General features: G+C 34.6%; 1 protein-coding gene across 1 annotated transcript; it reads left to right on the top strand.

Moving 5' to 3' along the window:
- Positions 1-14,095: 14,095 nt before the first annotated feature.
- Positions 14,096-20,132, top strand: LOC132048864 (uncharacterized). The gene is made up of 6 exons (XM_059439553.1): positions 14,096-14,476; positions 15,248-15,313; positions 18,569-18,643; positions 19,156-19,285; positions 19,372-19,494; positions 19,627-20,132. Exons 1-6 carry the CDS (start codon positions 14,319-14,321, stop codon positions 19,768-19,770), a joined length of 696 nt encoding a protein of 231 aa, XP_059295536.1. The 5' UTR covers positions 14,096-14,318; the 3' UTR covers positions 19,771-20,132.
- Positions 20,133-20,677: the final 545 nt, after the last annotated feature.

Below are 20,677 nucleotides of genomic sequence, written 5' to 3'. Positions count from 1 at the left end.
AAAAAACATTTTTTAAATAAAATCATATATATATATAGATAATTTAATATCAAGGTGATGAACTTACTGTTGTTCTAGATAATTTAATATATAGATAATCCTTTTACACTCCCCTTTCACGCACAGATTTCGAATGTGTCACGTTTTTTTTTAATTATCAATTTAGGATGTGAAACTATAAACAATAATTTACGCGAGAGGTCCGTACGTACCACTTCATATACACATGGAGACGGGAGTTGTCCGACCACCGCAAGGCTCGCCATCCGACATCCCAACTCCTCGACCCGTCGCATACGGGAGCCGCCATGCATCATCGACGCCCGCACGCTCGTCCCCTCGCATAGTGGGTCACGCCCCAACCGTAGCCGCGGCATATTTGTACATATCTAAATCCCGCCGTAACACGGGCTTCCGCACGTGATACTCAACGATATCCATATGTATCAATGGACACCGCGACATCCACGTGCCGATCAGCCCTACAAAACGCCGACAAACCTCATCCAAAATATGATCATACCGCGTCCATATAAAATCCCGTAAAAAGAATTCGAATTAGCTTTGTACAATAAAAGACTAAAAATAGTGCCTATGTGGTTCAAATAGCGTGTGTATCCAAAATACGAACATACCGTCCGCGCCGCTACGCGTCTAGCCGATCCCTAAACGATAGTAAGGTTGTGGCGCGCCCTCCACACCGCCTGGCCAAGACGCCGCGACCATCTCCGTGCCCGTATGGCATCGGCACAAGAAGAGTGGGGGATGGTGAGCTTGCACGCTGGAAAAAAGTCTCAACCTAGTCCACACCCATATCCGATATAGTCATTTAAAAAATATTTTTATCGTCGTTTTTAAAAAATATATTTTGTGTTTAATTACACACACTTAAATATATTACCTGATGTCATACCCTATTTTAACCTGGGTCAAAATAGTTTATAACATCTCGGTAATTCCGAGGTTATTTAAAGTTAAGAGTCGCCACCAAATTATTTATGATGAATTAGGGCACCTAAAGTTAATTAAAGTAATTATTTAAAGTTGATTTTATTTTAAAGTCTACGAAACCAAAAAAGATTTTAGGTACGGGTTCAAACAACCTAGAGGGAAGGTATTAGGCATCCTCTAGATTCCATTAATAATGGTTAACCGACCGAACTTACGACTAATTAGGCTAGTAATAAAAATGATTTTCTTTGTTCAAACACTGAAATGACAAGGGGCAGCACTTTGTTAATTTTGGAGAAAACATTTACGTCTCTTTAATTGGGACAATGAATAAAATTCATGAAAGCCGTTCTTAAAAGTGTTTGGAGTGGAAATGATTGATTTTCTTTTTTAAGTAAATAAGTGGCTAAATATCGAAATAGTTTGGCCCAACTCAATGACGTTTTGTCTGTTAGGAAAACTAAGGTTTAAGAAATCATCAGATTTTCACTTAACTTATATGATAAGTTCATCTATTAAATATTAGCTAATTTCAACCAATAAAAATCCCTATATGCTTCCCTACAGTGAGCTTTTAACCTTACAGCCTTGTATACGCTACACACTATGGAAAAGAGAATGGACTTATGGACTGAATCAATGGACCTCTACAGAATTCTGGGACTTCTAAACTTAAGAGGCCGTGACAGGAATTTTACCAACGAATAATTATAAATCATTGTAGACTTTCCTAAGCATCTGGACCCAAACCAACATCAAAATAACATTCACAATATAAAGCAAACATTTAATAGCGGAAGGTAAGAGAATATTCATCATTCCCCTCGCCCTTCTTTCGAATTTCTATTTGGGATACGTTAGGGCGAGAGAAGCCGGTGAAAAAATGAGGCGGAAACGCTTGATCTTCACTCAATGATGATATACGTAGTCTCATTGTAGGACTCTTCGGCTCCATAGCACGTATGCAAGGAAAAGAACGGAAAAAATGATAGGGAGTTAAAACAGGTTCCAACTTTCTAATAGACAATGGAAATGAAACAAGCAAAGTCGAAAATCACTTAATAGTAATATTGTACCAAACTATCTCATACAATTATCTCCTACATTATAATGACGGGAAACACACTTTGCTACATTTCGAATTAGGAGCAGACCTATTTAATCAATGAAATGGATCAAAACTCATGCTTGTTATACTAACTAATGCCTAAAGAAATTCCGAATCTAAACATAATGACACAAAATGCAGGAGAGCAATAGCTAAAGGACTGATTTTATTTGATCTTGAAATGATAATGAAGGTGAACTAAATACTACATGGCGCATAGTTTACAAGTAGGGGAATAAGGCAGGAATCACTGTAAATGGACTATCATCAGCCTTCACATATATATCCTAAATAACACAAAACTTGATCTGACACAAGCTTCAACTAAACGAATTGCACATGAAGAACAAGCATCATACTTCGGCATAAAACAATAATGAGAAGCTGATTTAGCCAGATAACCTGAATAAATTCTTCAATCAAAGTCACTCAGACTTTACCAGCTAAAAAAAAAAAAAAACAACAACAATCGGCTAAAAACAAAAACATAATCTACGTAAAGGTTCTCGCTTTTATCAAATGTCCATTACAATATAACGGACCAAATTTGATTCACGCTTTTTGTCGAAAGGGTAGAGTTTAAAGTTGAGTTTACTCAACAACAGCAACACAACAAATATAGTCCGAGATATACACTAGTATGTTGCCTTTATATGTCGTGTATACATGTTTTTATACTAAATCAGTGTACTGAACTATTCAGTTCCTATGGCGAAATGAACTAACTCACAGAACCAATCAAGAAAATCATATATTGAACATGCATGAAATCAAACTAGACATACTCCTCCAAAATCCCGATATACATTACACAAACAGATCACAGCACCCAAAGATGTGAATTTCCTACAGCCTAAACAGCGTCTATAAAAAAAAGAAAAAAAAAAAAAAAGCAAGGTCAAGTATTACCTCTTGTGGGTGCAGTGAACGGGGCTTCGAGTCTCGAATCTACACCCGAACAGATTCAAATACCAGATCGAAACGGACCCGAAAGTTTCTCGTATGAGAAAATGGTTAAGAACAGATAAGGATTTGTCAAATGGGATGAAACTTTAAAGTGAGCTACTGATTCCCCCCAAAATTCCCCCCTTTCGGCTGAGCACTTAGAGACGTATTTATAGGTGTCGAAAACTAGGGTTTCGTTTGGGCGGGATTTTAATGTCAATCGCTGTTTGAAAACCGAATCGAATCTTTAAAGCTGATCTCCCTTTTCAGAAATTTCAAAGTGTTTTCGTTGTTTATGTTGACCCGAACGTTACAGGTAGGAGAGAGGGAGGACTTGTATGGAAATGGTAAGACAGAAATCTGCCATGGCTAAAGGCGAATCGTCTCTTATGTTGAAGAGGAAAGAGGTGGGAGGCGTAAAGAGAGAGAAGCAGGGCTGTGTTTGTTTTCTTTTGTTCATTAGGTTTTAGGGATGAAGAGGAAAGGCTGGGCCGGATTGGGTCGCGTAGACGTAGTGCTAGTGGGCTGGTCGTTTTGGAATAGGAGGGGAAATCGGTAATGGGCTACGGATTGTTGTGGGCTAGTCACGAATTGGGCCTGTTTTGGCTAAAAAAAATGTTGATCTTTTCTCCCCTATTTTAAATTATTCTTTGGGCTTCTAATTTAATAACTAGTACCATATATACTATATGAAGACAATTAATAATTGATATGTAGAAAAATAAGGATTTAACAAAGTGTTGTCTTGTAATTAATTTAACGAGTACAAATCCCTAAATGACGATGACGAACCATTTAAAACTCGTAACAGAGTAAAGAAAGTAACGATGTTAATAGTAATAAAAATAGTAGTGAAACAAAGCATTTAGCTCGTTAAAAAATTTAAAAACCCAAGGAAATAAATTAGAATAAAGGAGGGACAAAATTGGGTGTCAACACCTGAAGGAGAGAGCAAAATGCAGGGACCTCCACCCTCGTGCCCATAGAACATCGGCAGAATCCTCGATACATGTAGCCCAGCACAGCAGCCCAACTATAACATCCTATCTCGCCGAGATCGTCGATATACCGAAGATACCCCTGCCTCACGTGCGGGCCCGAAGTGTTCGGGGAGCAAGATGGCCCCCAATGACGAGTAGGCATGCACGCGAACGTTTGGCCAACACGCCCGGCGCGTGTCCCCTCCAATCTGGAGCCGCATGTCCGCGAGGCACAAGCCGAGCGTAAAGTGGCCGACAACAAAAGCCGACTCTGGCCGGAAATATGACCATCCAAAGCCGCGAAACCGGTGAGCCTAGTCAACTCATCCCGGTAAGGCGGCAGCATAGGAGGCTCCTCAATATACAATGGGCGTCCATCAACCTGTAGCCCATAAATGACCTCCACATCCTGAAGGGTAATGGTAGCCTCACCGGTGCAGAGATGAAATGTGTGCGTCTCCGGTCGCCACCTCTCAATCAATGTCTTCACTAGCGACCTATCGTGCTGTACTCGACGAACTTCGACGCACCGTAGATACCGCCCCAACGTAGTATATCCAGGACACGAGGATGCGGGGGCGAGCGCCCAAGATCTCCCATGCCGAGTCCCCTAACCGGGTACTCGACCTCGACCAGTCTGCAGGTCGGATGTCCATATATGTTGCGACCTATGCTCGGCCGAAGATACAAAGAACTCTCGGTCGAAGGGCCCCGGATCAAGAGGGTGGTGATCCATCTGTTTTACGCATTTTAAATCAATCATTAACAAGTAGTATTAGTTATGTAATCTTTTATCGAAAATTTTATTAAGGATTGTGGTGACTCATCTGTTTTACGTATTTTAAATCAATCATTAACAAGTAATATTAGTTATGTAATCTTTTATCGAAAATTTTATTGGAGATTGTGGTGACCCATCTGTTTTACATATTTTAAATCAATCATTAACAAGTAATATTAGTTATGTAATCTTTTATCGAAAATTTTATTAAGGATTGTGACCCATCTGTTTTACGTATTTTAAATAAATCATTAACAAGTAATATTAGTTATGTAATCTTTTATAGAAAATTATATTAAGGGTTTTCAATCCTAAGATACGGGTTATGAATCCTAAACTAAGGGTTTTCAATCCTAAAATATAAAGATAAGTCAAATAATTAACAATTAGTTAGCATACAATTAGTATAAATAATTAATAAATAAACAATTAACTAACTAATCAAATAATTAACAAGTTATTATCATATATTTAATAAATAAACAATTAAGTAACTAATCAAAAAATTAATAAATTATTATCGTATATTTAACAAATAAACAATTAATTAACCAATTAAGAAATTATTAACAAATAAACAATTGGCTTAACAAAAACTAAATAAATAATTAGTCAGTCTAACAATTAAAATAGCTAGTCTAACAATTAATAAATACTTAAGTCGCTAATCGAACAATTAACAAATACTTAATAAACAAGCAATAAATAATTAACTAATTAACAATAGATAAACAAATTTAAAAAAATGAAAAAAATGGGCCAATGCCGCAAAGGTATACGGCCCAAAAACGCACAAAAAAATGCGTAAAATGAGAAATCCACCACAGTTACACAATGACCATGCTTAGGGTAATAATATATTTAACAATGTAATAGAAAATTCGTAGTGAAATACCTAGATTGAAGCTTTTTTGAGTTTTTGAAATGTGTTCTACGCCGCTCTATTCGAAATCCAACCTAAACTTGTTCCTACACTTCAATATACCAAGAATTTAGTTGATTAAAACAACATGAAAATAATAGCGTTTTGAGGTCAAAGACCATCGAAACCGCGGTAGTGATGGTGGGGTTAAAGTCGGGTCAATGCGGGGAAGGAGGGGTTGACTTTTTTGTTGACCCCATTCACGCACTAAATTACGCGTGAGCGCCCAAGTTTTTTGCGCTGGTCCTTTATGCGAAACCCAAGAATGTTTTTTTTTTGGTGCTAGTTTGGTTTAACTTTTTGTTTTTTGTGCTACAAAAGTCGCGGATTCTTGGAATTTAGGAAAAGGAAGTGGATATTAGCCAAAGTCGTCGAGAAGGCGTATTGAAATGGAATTAAACTTTATATTATCAGTTCAACTTGATGATTACAATATGTATCATTTTTCCATTTTTAAATTAAAAGTCCTGCCTCTCTACTTGATAAGATCTGCGCATGCACTAATCTTTGTGGGATTACATTGGGTATATTGTTATTGTTGTTGAAATTAAAACTCTTGCTTTTTAACTATTATTTGTAATTATTAACCCAGTTAAACAAAGGGTAACATCGTCCAATAATTTAAGGGCAAAACTGACCATTTTTTCTTGTTCTGGAGTACATTGTCAGAGTGGATGATAGGCATTTTTGAGCTGTTTGACTAACGGCGAGGATATTTTTATTAAAGAAAAAAATGAAATTGAGGGCAAAGTTATTCTATTTCGAATAGTTCAGGAATATTTTTGACATTTTTCCTAATTATAATAACTCAACGCTTCACGTATGTGAAATACCATCACAATATGTAACAGTTAGAATTTTACCTATCAAACTCCAACGCAATGTGTTGAATTTCTATCATTCCCATTTTGATGATGTTGCCATCTTCTTTCAATGGCTTCTATATTTTAGTTTGAACTTGTGTTTTGTTTTGAAGATGGCTTTTGTTGTTTTTGAAGTATTTAGTCGTAATAAATTGTGTGAAGTGTTTAATTTACGGACATGAGCATTTTCCCTTCGAAGAGATGAAAGAGGCTAGCTTTTTTATTGTTTTATCTAATGAGTATTATTTTCTTTTAGCAAATATAATTTTTTTCTTCGAAAAGGGCCAAATATACCCCTGTACTATTGGGAAAGGGTCAAATATACCCTTCATTATACTTTGAGTCTAAGTGGGCGTTTGGTCATAAAAATTATTCACTTTTTTCCGAAATTTTTTTTTCACTTTTTTTACTTTTAGCGATGGGCCATAAAAATTATTCACTTTTTTCCAGAGTAGTATTCTGGAATACTAAAAACAAGAAAAACTTATTTTTCAAAAAATTTCAATTTTTTCACTTTTTTACACTACATTTCACTAAAAACTACAATTTCAAAAACTATGGCCAAACACAACTCCAACTTCAAAAATTCCAAAAAAAGTGAAAAAGTTTTTGGTATTTATGGCCAAACGGGCCCTAAATATACCCTGTCGTCAGACTATTGGTTCAAATATACCATTTCTCCTTTAAAGTTGTCCAGAGTGGACATCCAATCCTACATGACAAGATCATTTGATTTAAGCATGCCACCTCAAAGACCCTAACTCATTTTACCTCTCTCCTCTATTTGTTCTTCCACCACTAAAAATTTCTTCCTCTTCACCATCATTGCCACCAATTAAACCTTAAAAATTGGACATAGAAACCAGAAGTAGTTAAAATTTTATCAGATAGCAATTGTTTTTTCAGTTGAACCATCTCAACATACAGCGTTATAGCACAGAAAACATATAGCTACTCAAGATTCATGAGAAGTGGCAAGTGATCCAATGACCAAGTTTCAGATGGAAAAATTGAAAGTTGAGGTTCAGTTCTGTTGCTATTTTTCATCGGAACATTTAAAGGAGCAATATGTGTTAGCAGGTTGAACTAAAATAGAGTCAGGATTTTCACTAAGGGGGTTGCAAAATATAAAGTAGTAAACAAACGAAGAAGCTAAGGAGATTCAACATCTACTATATATATATACATAAAAAATAATTTTAACCTTGGATATACAGGCTAATTTTCGCCGAAGGGGGTTCCGATGAACCCCTAGCCATTACCTGGCTCCGCCCCTGATAATTAGTTAGAAAGATCATAGCAGAAAGAGTCAAAGACAAGCTCATAGAATAAACAAACATATTTAGTCGGAGTCGATCTTAAGGTCCAATTGGTGGTAATAATGGTAGAGGGTTAGTGGTGGAAGAACAAATAGAGGGGAGGGGTAAAATGGTTAGGGGCTGAGGTGGCATGTCACATGGCATCTACCTCATCAAATGTTAGTATCATGTTGGATTGGATGTCTATCTTGAACAATTTTAACAGAAAAAAGATATATTTGAACTAATAGTATAACGACATGAGTATATTTAAAGCCAAAGTATAACAAAGTGGGGGCATTTAATTATTGGTGACTCTTTAGTTTTTTATTTTAGGAGAGGTGACTCAAGTTTTAATTATTAGGTGGAGATGATAATTTTCTATTAGTGATTAAGGGGTTTTGAAGTTACCCAAAAGTTTCCATTTTGACACTTTGACCCCCAACTTTATTTTTAACACTTTGCACTCAAGTTTTATTTTTAACACTTTGACCCACCCCGCCCCCGACCCCATGCCCCCCACTCGCCTCCCCCGCCCCCACCCCACACCCCCTAAACTTTTTTTTTTTTTTTTTTTTTTTTTTCACCCCCTCCTCCTCCCAACCCCTTAACCCCCCCCCCCCCCCCTTAAATAATTAATTTTTTTATTTTCTTTATTTATTTTTTCACCCCTCCCTCCTCGTCCTCCTAGCAACCCTCCCTCCACCCTTACCCAAAAAAAAATTTAAAAAAAAGTTTTGATTTTTTCTTACCAGCCTCCACTCCTCCTCCCCACAAAAAAAAAAAATTTAAAAAGTTTTGATTTTTTTTTTTTTCACCACCCCCGCTCCTCCTCCCACCCCTCACTACCCCCACCGCTAAAAAAAATTTTGATTTTTTTTTCACACCCCTTGTTCTCCTCCTCCTCGCAACCCCCCACCTCACCAACACCACCCCTCCCCTAAAAAAAAAAAAAAAAGTTTAATTTTTTTCTTACCAACTCCACTCCTTTCCTCCCATCCCCCCCCCCCCCCACCCCCACAAAAAAAAATTTAAAAAAATTTTTTTTTTTTTTAATTTTTTCACCAGCTCCCCTCCTCCTACCACCCCTCACTACCCCCCCCCCCCCAAAAAAAAACAATAATTGCTTTTTTAAAAAAAGTTTTGAAAAGTTTTTCTTTTTATTATTTTGCACCTACCACCCCCCACTCTTCCAAAAAAAATGTTTGTTTAAAAAAAAAGTTTTGAAAAGTTTTTTTTTTTTGCCACTTCCCCCAAAAAGAATATTGAAAAGAAATTTTGATTTTTTTTTTGGGGGTTTAGGAAAAGTTTAGATAAAATTCAGGTTGTTGTTATAGTGTATTTGTAGTGAAATAGATGGTTTTTCTGTTATTGTCCTGGTATGGTTCAGGGTTTAGGAAAAGATATCCAATAGATGGTTTTTTTTGTTCTTGTCTTGGTATTTATCTGGTTCTATTTATAGAAGATATCCGACGGATTTATAGTTGTTGTAACAAGTTCTACACTTGTGGGAACAAGTAGACAATCTGTTCCAACAACTACAAATCTATTGGATATAGCTTCAGTTATTTGGTTCTGTTTGTAGAAAATATCCAACAGATTTGTAGTTGTTGTCCAAGCCAAAATGCTCCATAGTTGTTAATTGCACTGTGTTGTAATAATAGTTATTTGTTGGAACTTTATGACATTTTAATGTTATTCTTTTTTAGAATGGTAATTTCTGTTCTTGGTGCTTGTGAACTTGGTTTATATGATATGTTGATCGTGTTCAAATCACAAATGTGTGTATTGTTGTTAATAAATTGCTGAACAGTTTTCAACAAGTAATGAATCTGTAGCAACAGCTCTGTAACTTGTTGGGTTTTATCCAACAAGTAACAGGACTTGTTGCAACAACTAGTAACTTGTGTTTTATCCAACTACTAAAAGATTTTCAAATAAATAAGCAAACTGTTGCAATAATCGACAGCCTTGTTACAAGAATCTAAGTTACATGTCGGGGTTTTTTCAACAAGTGGAGTGACTTGTTGCAGAAACTGGGTAACTTGTTGTGTTTTATCCAACAAAAGTAAGGACCTGTTCAGCAACTATGTCATTCGCTGCAACAGATACTACAGTTGTTGCAACATATACTACACTTGTTGCAACAGATATTACAGTTGTTGTAACGGATGCTACTTGATTCATCATCAACAAAGAGAATCAATGATATTTAGTGATAAACAAATGAAATCAATCATAAGTAGTGATCAATATATAATACTAAATCCAATGATCATTAGAGTGAATTGATGTGAACTACTTGATTCACCCATATTTAGTGATAAGTAAATGAAATCAACGATATTTAGTGATCAATATATAATACTTAATCAATTTTAGTATTTTGAGTCGGGAAAGATGATCTACTAAGTCAGTATGCACTAAATCAAGTGATTATTATAGTAAATTGATGTGAACTTCTTGATTCACTCATATTTAGTGATAAACAAAGGAAATCAACTATATTTAGTGATCAATGTATAATACTTAATCAATTTGATAGTATTTTGAGTCAGGAAAGATGATCTACTAAGTCAGTATACACTAAATCGAGTGATCATTAGAGTGAATTGATGTGAACTACTTGATTCACCCATATTTAGTGATAAACAAATGAAATCAACGATATTTAGTGATCAATATATAATACTTAATCAATTTGATAGTATTTTGAGTCAGAAAATATGATCTACTAAGTCAGTATGCACTAAATCGAGTGATCATTAGAGTGAATTGATGTGAACTACTTGATTCACCCATATTTAGTGTTAAACAAATGAAATCAATGATATTTAGTGATAATATATATATATATATATATATATATATATATATATATATATATGATCTACTAAGTCGATGGATTAAATCGAGTGATTATTAGAGTGAATTGATGTGAACTACTTGATTCACCCATATTTAGTTTTAAACAAATGAAATCAATGATATTTAGTGATGAATATATATATATATATATACACACACTAACATCCTTAATGGATTAGATAGTAATTTTATGGATTAGATGGCAATTCTAAGTGTATTCTTAGAACAGATACTACACTTGCTGCAACAGATACTACACTTGCGCGGCAGAAGATACTACAATTCGTATCAGATACTACACTTGCTACAAATATACTACGCTTGTTACAAAGGATACTACATATTTGTTCAACGAAATCATACTACTTTATTGATCAATATATACTACACTTAAGCAATTTGCGATGATGATACTACTTGGTTCACCCATATTTAGCGATCAATAAAGGGAATCATTCATATTTGTGGTAAACAATGGAAATCAACCATATTTATTGATCAATATATATACTTAAGCAATTTGATGATGTTTTGGGTCACGATAGGTGATCAACTAAGTCCAATACGTACTAAACGGAGTGATCATTAGAGTGAATTGATGTGAACTACTTGATTCACCCATCTTTAGTGGTAAACAATGGAAATCAACCATATTTATTGATCAATAGATATACTTAAGCAATTTGATGGTGTTTTGGGTCATGATAGATGATCAACTAAGTCCAATACGCACTAAACGGAGTGATCATCGAGTAAATTGATGTGAACTTCTTGATTCACTCATATTTAGTGATAAACAATGGAAATCAACCATATTTATTGATCAATACATATACTTAAGCAATTTGATGGTGTTTTGGGTCGATGATAGATGATCAACTAAGTCCAATACGCACTAAACGGAGTGATCATTGAGTGAATTGATGTTAACTACTTGATTCACCCATATTTAGTGATAAACGATGGAAATCAACCATATTTATTGATCAATATATATACTTAAGCAATTTATGGTGTTTTGGGTCGATAGATGATCAACTAAGTCCAATACGCACTAAACGGAGTGATCATCGGAGTTAATTGATGCTAACTACTTGATTCACCCATATTTAGTGATAAATAATGGAAATCAACCATATTTAGTATATCAATATATATATATTAAGCAATTTGATGGTGTTTTGGGTCGATAGATGATCAACTAAGTCCAATACACACTAAACGGAGTGATCATCGTTAGTGAATTGGTGTGAACTACGTCATTCACCCATATTTAGTGATAAACAACATGAAAATCGACCATATTTAGTGATCAATATATATATATATATATATATATATATATATATATATATATATATATATATATAACTACTAAAATCATTGATAGTAATTTGTTGCAACTTCTTCCATTAATTTGTTTATGATTACTTATCGAATGATTAGTAATTGTTTTAACAATCAGATGATTAGTTATTTGTTGGAACGATTAGTAACTTGTTGAAACAGATTAGTAATTTATTGCAACTTCTTCAACAATCGTATGATCTGTTGCAATCATTTAGGCAACTTTAAGTCTAAACAGATTAGTAACTTGTTTAAACAACTAAACAATTCTATTAGTTACTTGTTGAACGGATTAGTAACTTGTTGCAACTTCTTCAACAATTAAATGATTCATAAACATCAATCATTTAGGCAACTTGTCTAAACAAATATTAAGTAACTTGTTTAAATAGTTTAGTTACTTATTGGAGCAGTTAGTAACTTGTTGCAACTTCTTCAACATCTCAGATGATTGTCATTTACTATATCTGCAATCATTTAGGCAACTTGTCTAAACAGATTAGTGACTTGTTTAAACTGATCCATCTGTTGAAACAGATTAGTAACTTGTTGCAACTTCTTCAACAAGTGTATGATCTGTTGCAACAATTAACTCATCTATTGCGACATATTTTTTAGTTTTTACAATAATTTAAGCAATTGTTTGATTTCTTCCAACAAGGTGAGTAATTTGTTGCAATAACTAAGCAACTAAACAATTCTACTGTATGCATCTATTACAACAATTAGTAAGCAAAATAAATAAATTCATAAATAGAAATTGTTCAGCAGCCACCTTGGCTCCAAATACCACAACTAATTAAAATAAATAAGTTTATAAACAATTTTTTTTTTGGGTGGGTAGGGGTAGTAAGAAACCAAAAAAAAATTCAAAACTTCTTTTCAAGAAAAATCATTTTTTAAGAAAATCATGGTGGGTGGTGGAATAAAATAAAAAATTTCAAAACAATTTTTTTTTTTTCCTAAGGGTGGGGTGCAAAAAAACAAAAAGAAAACTTTTCAAAATTTTTTTTTAAAAAAATTGGGGGCGGAGAGGGGGGGGGTGGTTGAAAAAAAAAAATAAAGAAAATTAAAATTTTTAAAAAAAAATTGGGGGCGAGGAAGAGGAGTGGGGGCTAGTAAGAAAAAAAATTAATTTTTTTTAAAACAGAAAATAAAAAATTTATTTAAAAAAATTGGGGTGGGGAGGGGGGGGGGGGGGGGGGGGAGAGGAGGAGGAGTGGGGGCTGATAAAAAAAATTAAAATTAAAAAAAAATCGGGGGGAGGCGAGGGTCGGGAGGAGGAGCAGGAGTGAAAAAACAAATAAAGAAAATCAATTTTTTTTAAAAAAAAAACTAGGGGGGAAGAGGTGGGAGGAGGAGGAGGGGGGTTAGTAAAAAAAATTAATTTTTTTTTGGGGCGGGCCCAGGGAGAGGGTTGAGAGGAGGAGGAGGGGATGAAAAAAATAAATAAAGAAAATCAAAACTTTTTTTAAAAAAGAAAAAATTTGGGGGGGGGGGGGGGGGGGAGGATTTTTGGGAGGAGGAGGGGGGCGGCTAGTGAAAAAAGAAAATAAAATAAATTGAAAAAAAAAATTTAATTTTTTTTTATATTGGGTTATGGTGGGGGCAGGGAGGGGTGGGAAGAGGGGGAGGATATATATATATATATATATATATATATATATATGGGGAGGTAACTGGTGAAACAACAAAATAAAAAATTCAAAACTTAAAAAAAAAAAAAAGATAGCAAAATTGGGGGGCGGGGTGTGCGTAACGGTGGAGGAAAAGGAGGTCTAAAAGTGTTTTTTTAAATTAAAAATATATATATATATTTTATATATATATATATATATATATATATATTAAGTTTGAAAAAATATATTTTGGACTTCAATTTTCTTAATCTCAAATTTAATTAGATTTTGCTTTTAATTCATCCCCACGAATCACCTAAACTAATTTCACAACTAAAAGGTCACGTATAGCTAATTGTTCCAACAAAGTGTATATTTGGCCCTTTTCCGAAAAAGAGAACGAGACGGCTGAACGTAAAAATAGGAGGAGGAAAAAAGAAAACCCTAAACAAAAACTAACAGTCAGAAAAGGAAAAAAAAAATGATATTGTGAAAGAAAATATGTACATTCAAGGGACAACACCTCAGGTTTCACTTTTACTGAGCTTACACGCATTTCACAGAGAGATTATAATAATTACTAAGTAAACATTTCTAAAGAGCTGTGGAACTTTGGGGTTTTAGGGTTTTGTGAAAATGCAAAGGTGGTGTTCTTCAATTGGTCGATCTGTGCAATGTAAACGTTGGTTTTCTTCATCCAACACTGATAAAATTGTCGCCTCCGTACTGTTCGAGAGATTACCAGTTGTTGTCCCCAAAATAGATCCTACTGTCTATGCTTTTCAAGAATTTTCGTAAGTTTTTCTTTCCAATGTGTAGTTTCTTTTTCTACTCAATAGTCTTTATGTAATCCAATTACAATGTGGGGTTTCACTGGGTATGTTGTTGTTTTTGTTGTAGTATAATCCAATTACAATGAACCATTTTTAGAGCATAAATTCCTCAACTATACAGGTGTACCTAATTGATCCTAAATCATGTATATGATGTAAAGAGATGTTTTTTTCAATTTTCAATCGAACCAGTTTTTCAATACATGCTATTATTGTTGTGTTATAATAGAATGACAAAAACAAAAATTAGTGTTGATTTTTTTTCGTTTTCTGGAAAATGGGACTGTTAATTGGGGAGTAAGGGGGTAGTTTGATATATGTGCTTTACAAAACTATAGTGCTAAAAACAATAATAACAACAATTATGTCTCAATCCCAAACTAGTCAGGTCAACTTTCTGGATCTTCTATAACGGTTATAGCTCTTACTGGAAGCGAAAACGTGGCGTTGATAGCTATTTCAATCTTTTGATTAGTAACTGTTATGAAGTATATCCAAAAAACAATGGAGCCTCTTTTGTTTAATTTTGCTTTTGTGCTTTCTAATAAAGTTGAGAATAATGAGGTCATAGATTAGGTTGGTAACTAGGATGTCAGTAAAAGGAGAAAATGAGAGGGCAAAAAAGAGCAAAGGTTCCTGGACAAGAGTTGGTAAATGACAATGTGGATAACTAGTAAACTTTAATCAGTGTTTATTTGATTGCAGTAATGCTATTATTAATTGCTTTTATAGGTTTCGTTGGAGGCAGCAGTATCGACGGGAGTATCCAGAAAGTTTCCTGAAGAAGTCTGATACCAGGTATAGTTTTTGTTGCATTGCCTGAATTATACCTTGTCATTTTATTCTTTTTCTTGTGAATTATGTATCATCATTATGAATATTAACTACTCCCTCTGTCCCAATTTATGTGGCACCATTTCCTTTTTGGTCTGTCCCAAAAAGAATGTCACCTTTCTATATTTAGAAACAATTTAACTTTATTGAAAGATTTAAAACCACACATTATAAGACTTGTTTTGGACCACACATTTCAAAAGTCTTCCTTTCTTTCTTAAACTCCGTGCCAAGTCAAATGATGCCACACAAATTGGGACGGAGGTAGTAATGAATGGTATTAAGAGTGTGCATTCGAAACATGAAACGCGTTTAAAACATAATAGACCAGTGAAATTGTTGTAGACTGTGCAGAGAACATAAAAGTCAAAAAGGTTGGAAGGTGTTCCGAGCATTCTTCTTTACTCTAGAATTGAGTTGTCTGTGTGAGATATATTGTTTTAAATGCTGGTTGATGTTTTCCACAGCAGAATCTACTCTGTTCTGTATTAAGTTATTAAAAAAGGCATGAGCAGCAATGGTTGATGCTGTCGACGACGAAGACAATAGAGAAGAGACAAATAGAAAGTTCAAAATTTGGATGCATAATAGCTTCGCCCAGAAAATATTTGTTACTGATTGGTTACGATTGTAATTTGGTGCCCTTTATTTTCCGTAGATTGTTTAAGTTCTGGAATTCCAGCACTAGAGGTATTTTGGTAATTTTCGGAATTCCTGAGTTGTGGAAATCTGTGCGAAAATATTCTTTCTAGGAAACTACTTACAGCTGTGATAATTTGAAGTTGTGAGAATAGGTATCATAATTTATTTCCTAGTTGGTTTAGGGAATCTTCATACTCATAGAGTAAGGTCAAGTTTCCTTTTTAAAATACAATTAACAATTAAAAGGAAGGATTTATAACTTACAAATGAATGAAGAAGTGGGGAAAAAATTTCAGGAAAAATAGCTCATTGCTATAGGCATGAAATCCTGTTAGAAGTACCAAAATATAACACATTGATTATGGCTCATGAAAGCTAATGGCACAGTTAGTCTTGGAGAGATTTCAAGGTTTTCCTTGTTTTCCTGTTATTTTCCTCTTGAGTGTCTAGCTTTCTTAAATCTGAAATTTACTGTAGAAACTAGTCTTCTCAGCTTCTGATTCATCGTGCATTACCAATCATGCCTCTCTCCCAGTGTTTGGACTTTTCCACCGTTAATCCACACAATGTTGTCTAGCATCATAAGCCTAATTAGGGCCATAGGTTGCTACTGTAACTTACTGCAGGAAAATATGAGTAATTGTTGCTTCCTCTATTGGCAAAAGAGAAGATCAATTTTTTGGCGTTTTAGCCCTTTTACTATTTTCTTGTTTGAAGTTCTGTTAATAAAATTTTTTGGAATCCTGGTGTACAAGAATTATATGATTAAACCCTTAAATAATGAATCTCAACATCAACTTCCCCATTTCCAGAAATAGAATAAATGGCACAGTACTCCCAGGTGCAGGTTTTGTTCTCTCTTCAAATGCACGAGGATTCTTTCCGTGCAAACCTAGCGCATCAAAGCATGAGATACTAGGGAACATAATTATTCTCTCACCAGTCACCTCTGACTTTATGGCAGTGATGGCTATACAACATATAACCTTCCTATAATTTATTTTCTGGTTCTCCCCTCCTAGCATATGCATGAATCTCATTGTCACCTAATATTTCCTTGCATATGGTTCAGTAGCCAGGGCGAACCTAGCATACAAGTTACGTGTTCGTGCGAACCGAGTAACTTTAGCTCAGAACCTATATATGTGTTAAACAACACACTAAAGATATACAAATAATAGATTTTGAACTCAGTAAATTAGATTGATTGTTGGTTACCTTTGACTCAAAAAAAATAAATTAGATTGATTGTGGTAGAATTTTGAACTCCAACCCATAAAATTCAAATCATGGACCTGCCTTTGTCAATAGTTGCCTTTAATGATATCATTGACCAATATGTGTAACGATCTTGTGGTAATTTCCTTAGCATTTCTATAGTAAACTTTGATTCTAAAGTCTGAGGTTCCTATTACATTTGCGTTGGCATTTCTAATAATTCAGAAGGTGATACTTAAAGCTGTATTTCTCCTCCTTTACTAAAGAATGTCTGGTTTTTGTCCAAGTTATTTTTCTATATTGGCCAAATAATTTGAAAGATAACAAATTAGAATACTACTACTGATTAAAAAAATATGCATTACCCTCACTTTGTGTGCATGCTTATTACAAGAGTGATATTCCCCTTGGTAGATATGTCTCTTCCATACCGGCAGTCCTTTCTCTAACTTTCAAGTATTTTCTTCTATGATACTTCTGACATACACCCTATATCACAGCTAAATCCAATAGCGCTGTATACTACTGTTGATCCAAAAAATACATGAGATTTGAGGCATACTCATTGTTTTTTCTTTTAAATCTTGATCCCCTCTCTCTTTGGTTCTTTCCACCTTCAGTTTTGGCATTTGTTTTCTCCGGAATGCAACAAATATACACTTTCTTTATTGAGTATGGTAAATTCAACTATAAAACATTAACTCAAGGAAAGCAACTAAAAGTCTAATCAGCTTGGTTTTCAATATCCATGATCTAAAGCCACAAGAAAGTTGTTAAGCGATCACGATCAGGCCTCAGCAGTCATTCTTCAATAGTACAAGGCCAAAAGTTTTTGTGGTGATGAAATTGAATGGCCTCTTATCAATTAAATAGGGTACAACATATAAAGAGGATACTTGACCTATTTCATTTATTCCATGCAAAATTGAACAGTTTATGTACCTTGAAGAATACTCTCACTATCTTAGTGCTGGCATTTTACAATTTGAAGAGCTTCACTGTCTTGTCAGATTAATGATGTTGTGGTAGAAAATTAGAAATGGCCTAATTTCATTAATATCTAAATATATCGGGTTTTAAGAAATTGAGATCTAACAGTGCACGTGTTGGACAGTAAACACTGCCCCATCTTTTAGAAATAAGAGCATTATGTCCCAACTGATTTTACTCCTTGACTAGTGTAGTGCTATTGCCTTTTCTTTTCATGTATTCTTTCTGATTAGTCGTTAGTTATGTATACGGTTCTTTTTGAACATGCTTATCAGATACCATTGTCTAGTTTTCGACCTTTCTGTTTAGTATCAAATGCCACATGGTCAACTGGCACGGCCGCACAGTAACATCTTTATTCATATGCAGGGGAAAAGGTGATTATCAAATTGATTATAAACCAGCTCCTCGAATCTCAGAGGCCGATAAAACTAATGATCAGAGGTACCAAGCTTGGACTTCTTACTTTATGTCAAACATTATATAAAAATTTGAAAATGGACATTGCACTAGAAGATCTTTTTTCTATTCAAGAGTTGCTTTACCAAAATTCAGCAGACTCAACATTTCCTGTCAATAGGTAATTATTGACTTCTAAATTATTTACCATAACTAAATTTTTGACATTGACGTGCCTTAAATTTTTAAGAACGGAGAGCGGTTGTCGTTTGCTTTTTTCCTTTCTCTTTGAATGCCTTCTTCACCCCTTCCCCCCATACAACAAAGCTTGCCTCTGTTCTTCAACTAATCACTAAGTCAAAATTTGCTAAAAGGTAGTAACTGTTGGTTCACTTTCTTTTATTGGTTTAATGAGCTTTAGGCTCCAATATGGCATACACGACTTTGGATTTGCACGAACATGAATAGTATGTCAATAGATATTCACAGCATTTGATTTCCTTCCGCTGGCTACTGTTTCATGTTACTGATTATGAAATTTTGTTGATATGCATAAGGTCATTACAGCGAGCACTTGACAGAAGACTCTATCTTCTTGTTCATGGTGCCACACATGGCTCTCCTAGTGGAAAGCCTGTCTGGCATTTCCCAGAAAAAGTTTATGAGTCTGAAGAGACCCTTCGCAAGGTAAATAGTGTTTATTCAATTTATTTCTTTTGGGATTTCAGTAATTTGGGTTAGAAAAATGAGATATTTGTTGCAACTATTTGCAGTGTGCTGAGTCTGCCCTAGAATCTGTTATTGGAGATCTTTCACATACATATTTTGTTGGAAATGCCCCTATGGGTCATATGGTCATACAACCCACTGAAGATAAGAAAATTTCATCAATCAAGGTATGGACATTTTAATTATCGAAGTAGTGAGACAGTATAAATTCTTTTAATCCACAGGAAGGGAGGGGGGAAATTCCCTGATAGCTTCTGCAAAGTGTTTCTAATGCGTTTGTTCTATATTTTTTGTGACAGCGCTTCTTCTTCAAATCCCAAGTTATTGCAGCCAACAAATTTGATATTAAAAAGTGTGATGATTTTATCTGGGTGACAAAAGATGAACTTTTGGAATACTTTCCTGAACAAGCTGAATTCCTGAACAAGATGATCATCAGCTGATGTTAGTTTCTATTTCAACTTTAGGCTTGGTAGAATAGTGGAAATAGTTTTGATTATATACTGATCTGAAAATCCATTTCTTTCAACCAATGTAATGGGTTTTGACTGCTGGTGACCAATTTTATGCCCCCACAGTAAGAAGATCTGACTATCATTTCCCAGTGCGCCTCTCATCAAGTTTTGTAGAATTTTGAACGTAGGATACCTATATTTGTGATGGCCTTCTGTCTCAGATATTCCCATTTCTTTTTGTGAGAAGCTATGCTCAGAACTCTGAACTAGTCATGCAATTCAGTATGAATATGCTTGTAGATGCATGATTTCATCTTGTGTTATGAAATAAACAAAACAAATACTTACCATGTTGTAGCCTTAAGTAGTTGTTGAGTTTTATTACATAGCTGCATTGAGCATGGAGAATATTCTGATTATCAAGGTGATTGTGTCTTTAATCATTGACTGCATGGTCTTATTTTGGAGATCCTTCAATAGCAAGTGGGTATCTGCTTACCAACCATGTAAATTTACTATAGTTAAGTGATTTGATGAAGTGAGAATACATGCCAACTAATCATGGTTAATTGTCTCCCGGTGCTTGTTGCTCTGTTTAATGCTCTGGAGTGGTTTGGTCTATCCATGTATACCAACTTTTTCTTGTAACTTGTAATATGAAAGTAACGTTTTCTTTCTGTTGTAAAAAAGTCAAACTGCCAACCCTCAAGGTAAGAGTCCAAATTGGTATTATCATTTTAATTTGTAATCTACTCAGCCAAAGGCAAATCAACGAGTATAATTGCGTACTACTGTTTCTTGATGCCAATGATCATGCTTCTCTACACAATCTTATGTAGTAACTGGATGACGCATCCTTTTTATTAGCATGGACACGACAGCAACATAATTGGTA

The sequence above is a fragment of the Lycium ferocissimum genome, chromosome 1 (assembly GCF_029784015.1).
Source record: "Lycium ferocissimum isolate CSIRO_LF1 chromosome 1, AGI_CSIRO_Lferr_CH_V1, whole genome shotgun sequence".
NCBI lineage: Eukaryota > Viridiplantae > Streptophyta > Magnoliopsida > Solanales > Solanaceae > Lycium > Lycium ferocissimum.
The sequence above is the reverse complement of the archived record's forward strand: the minus strand, read 5'-3'. Positions and strand labels throughout refer to the sequence as shown.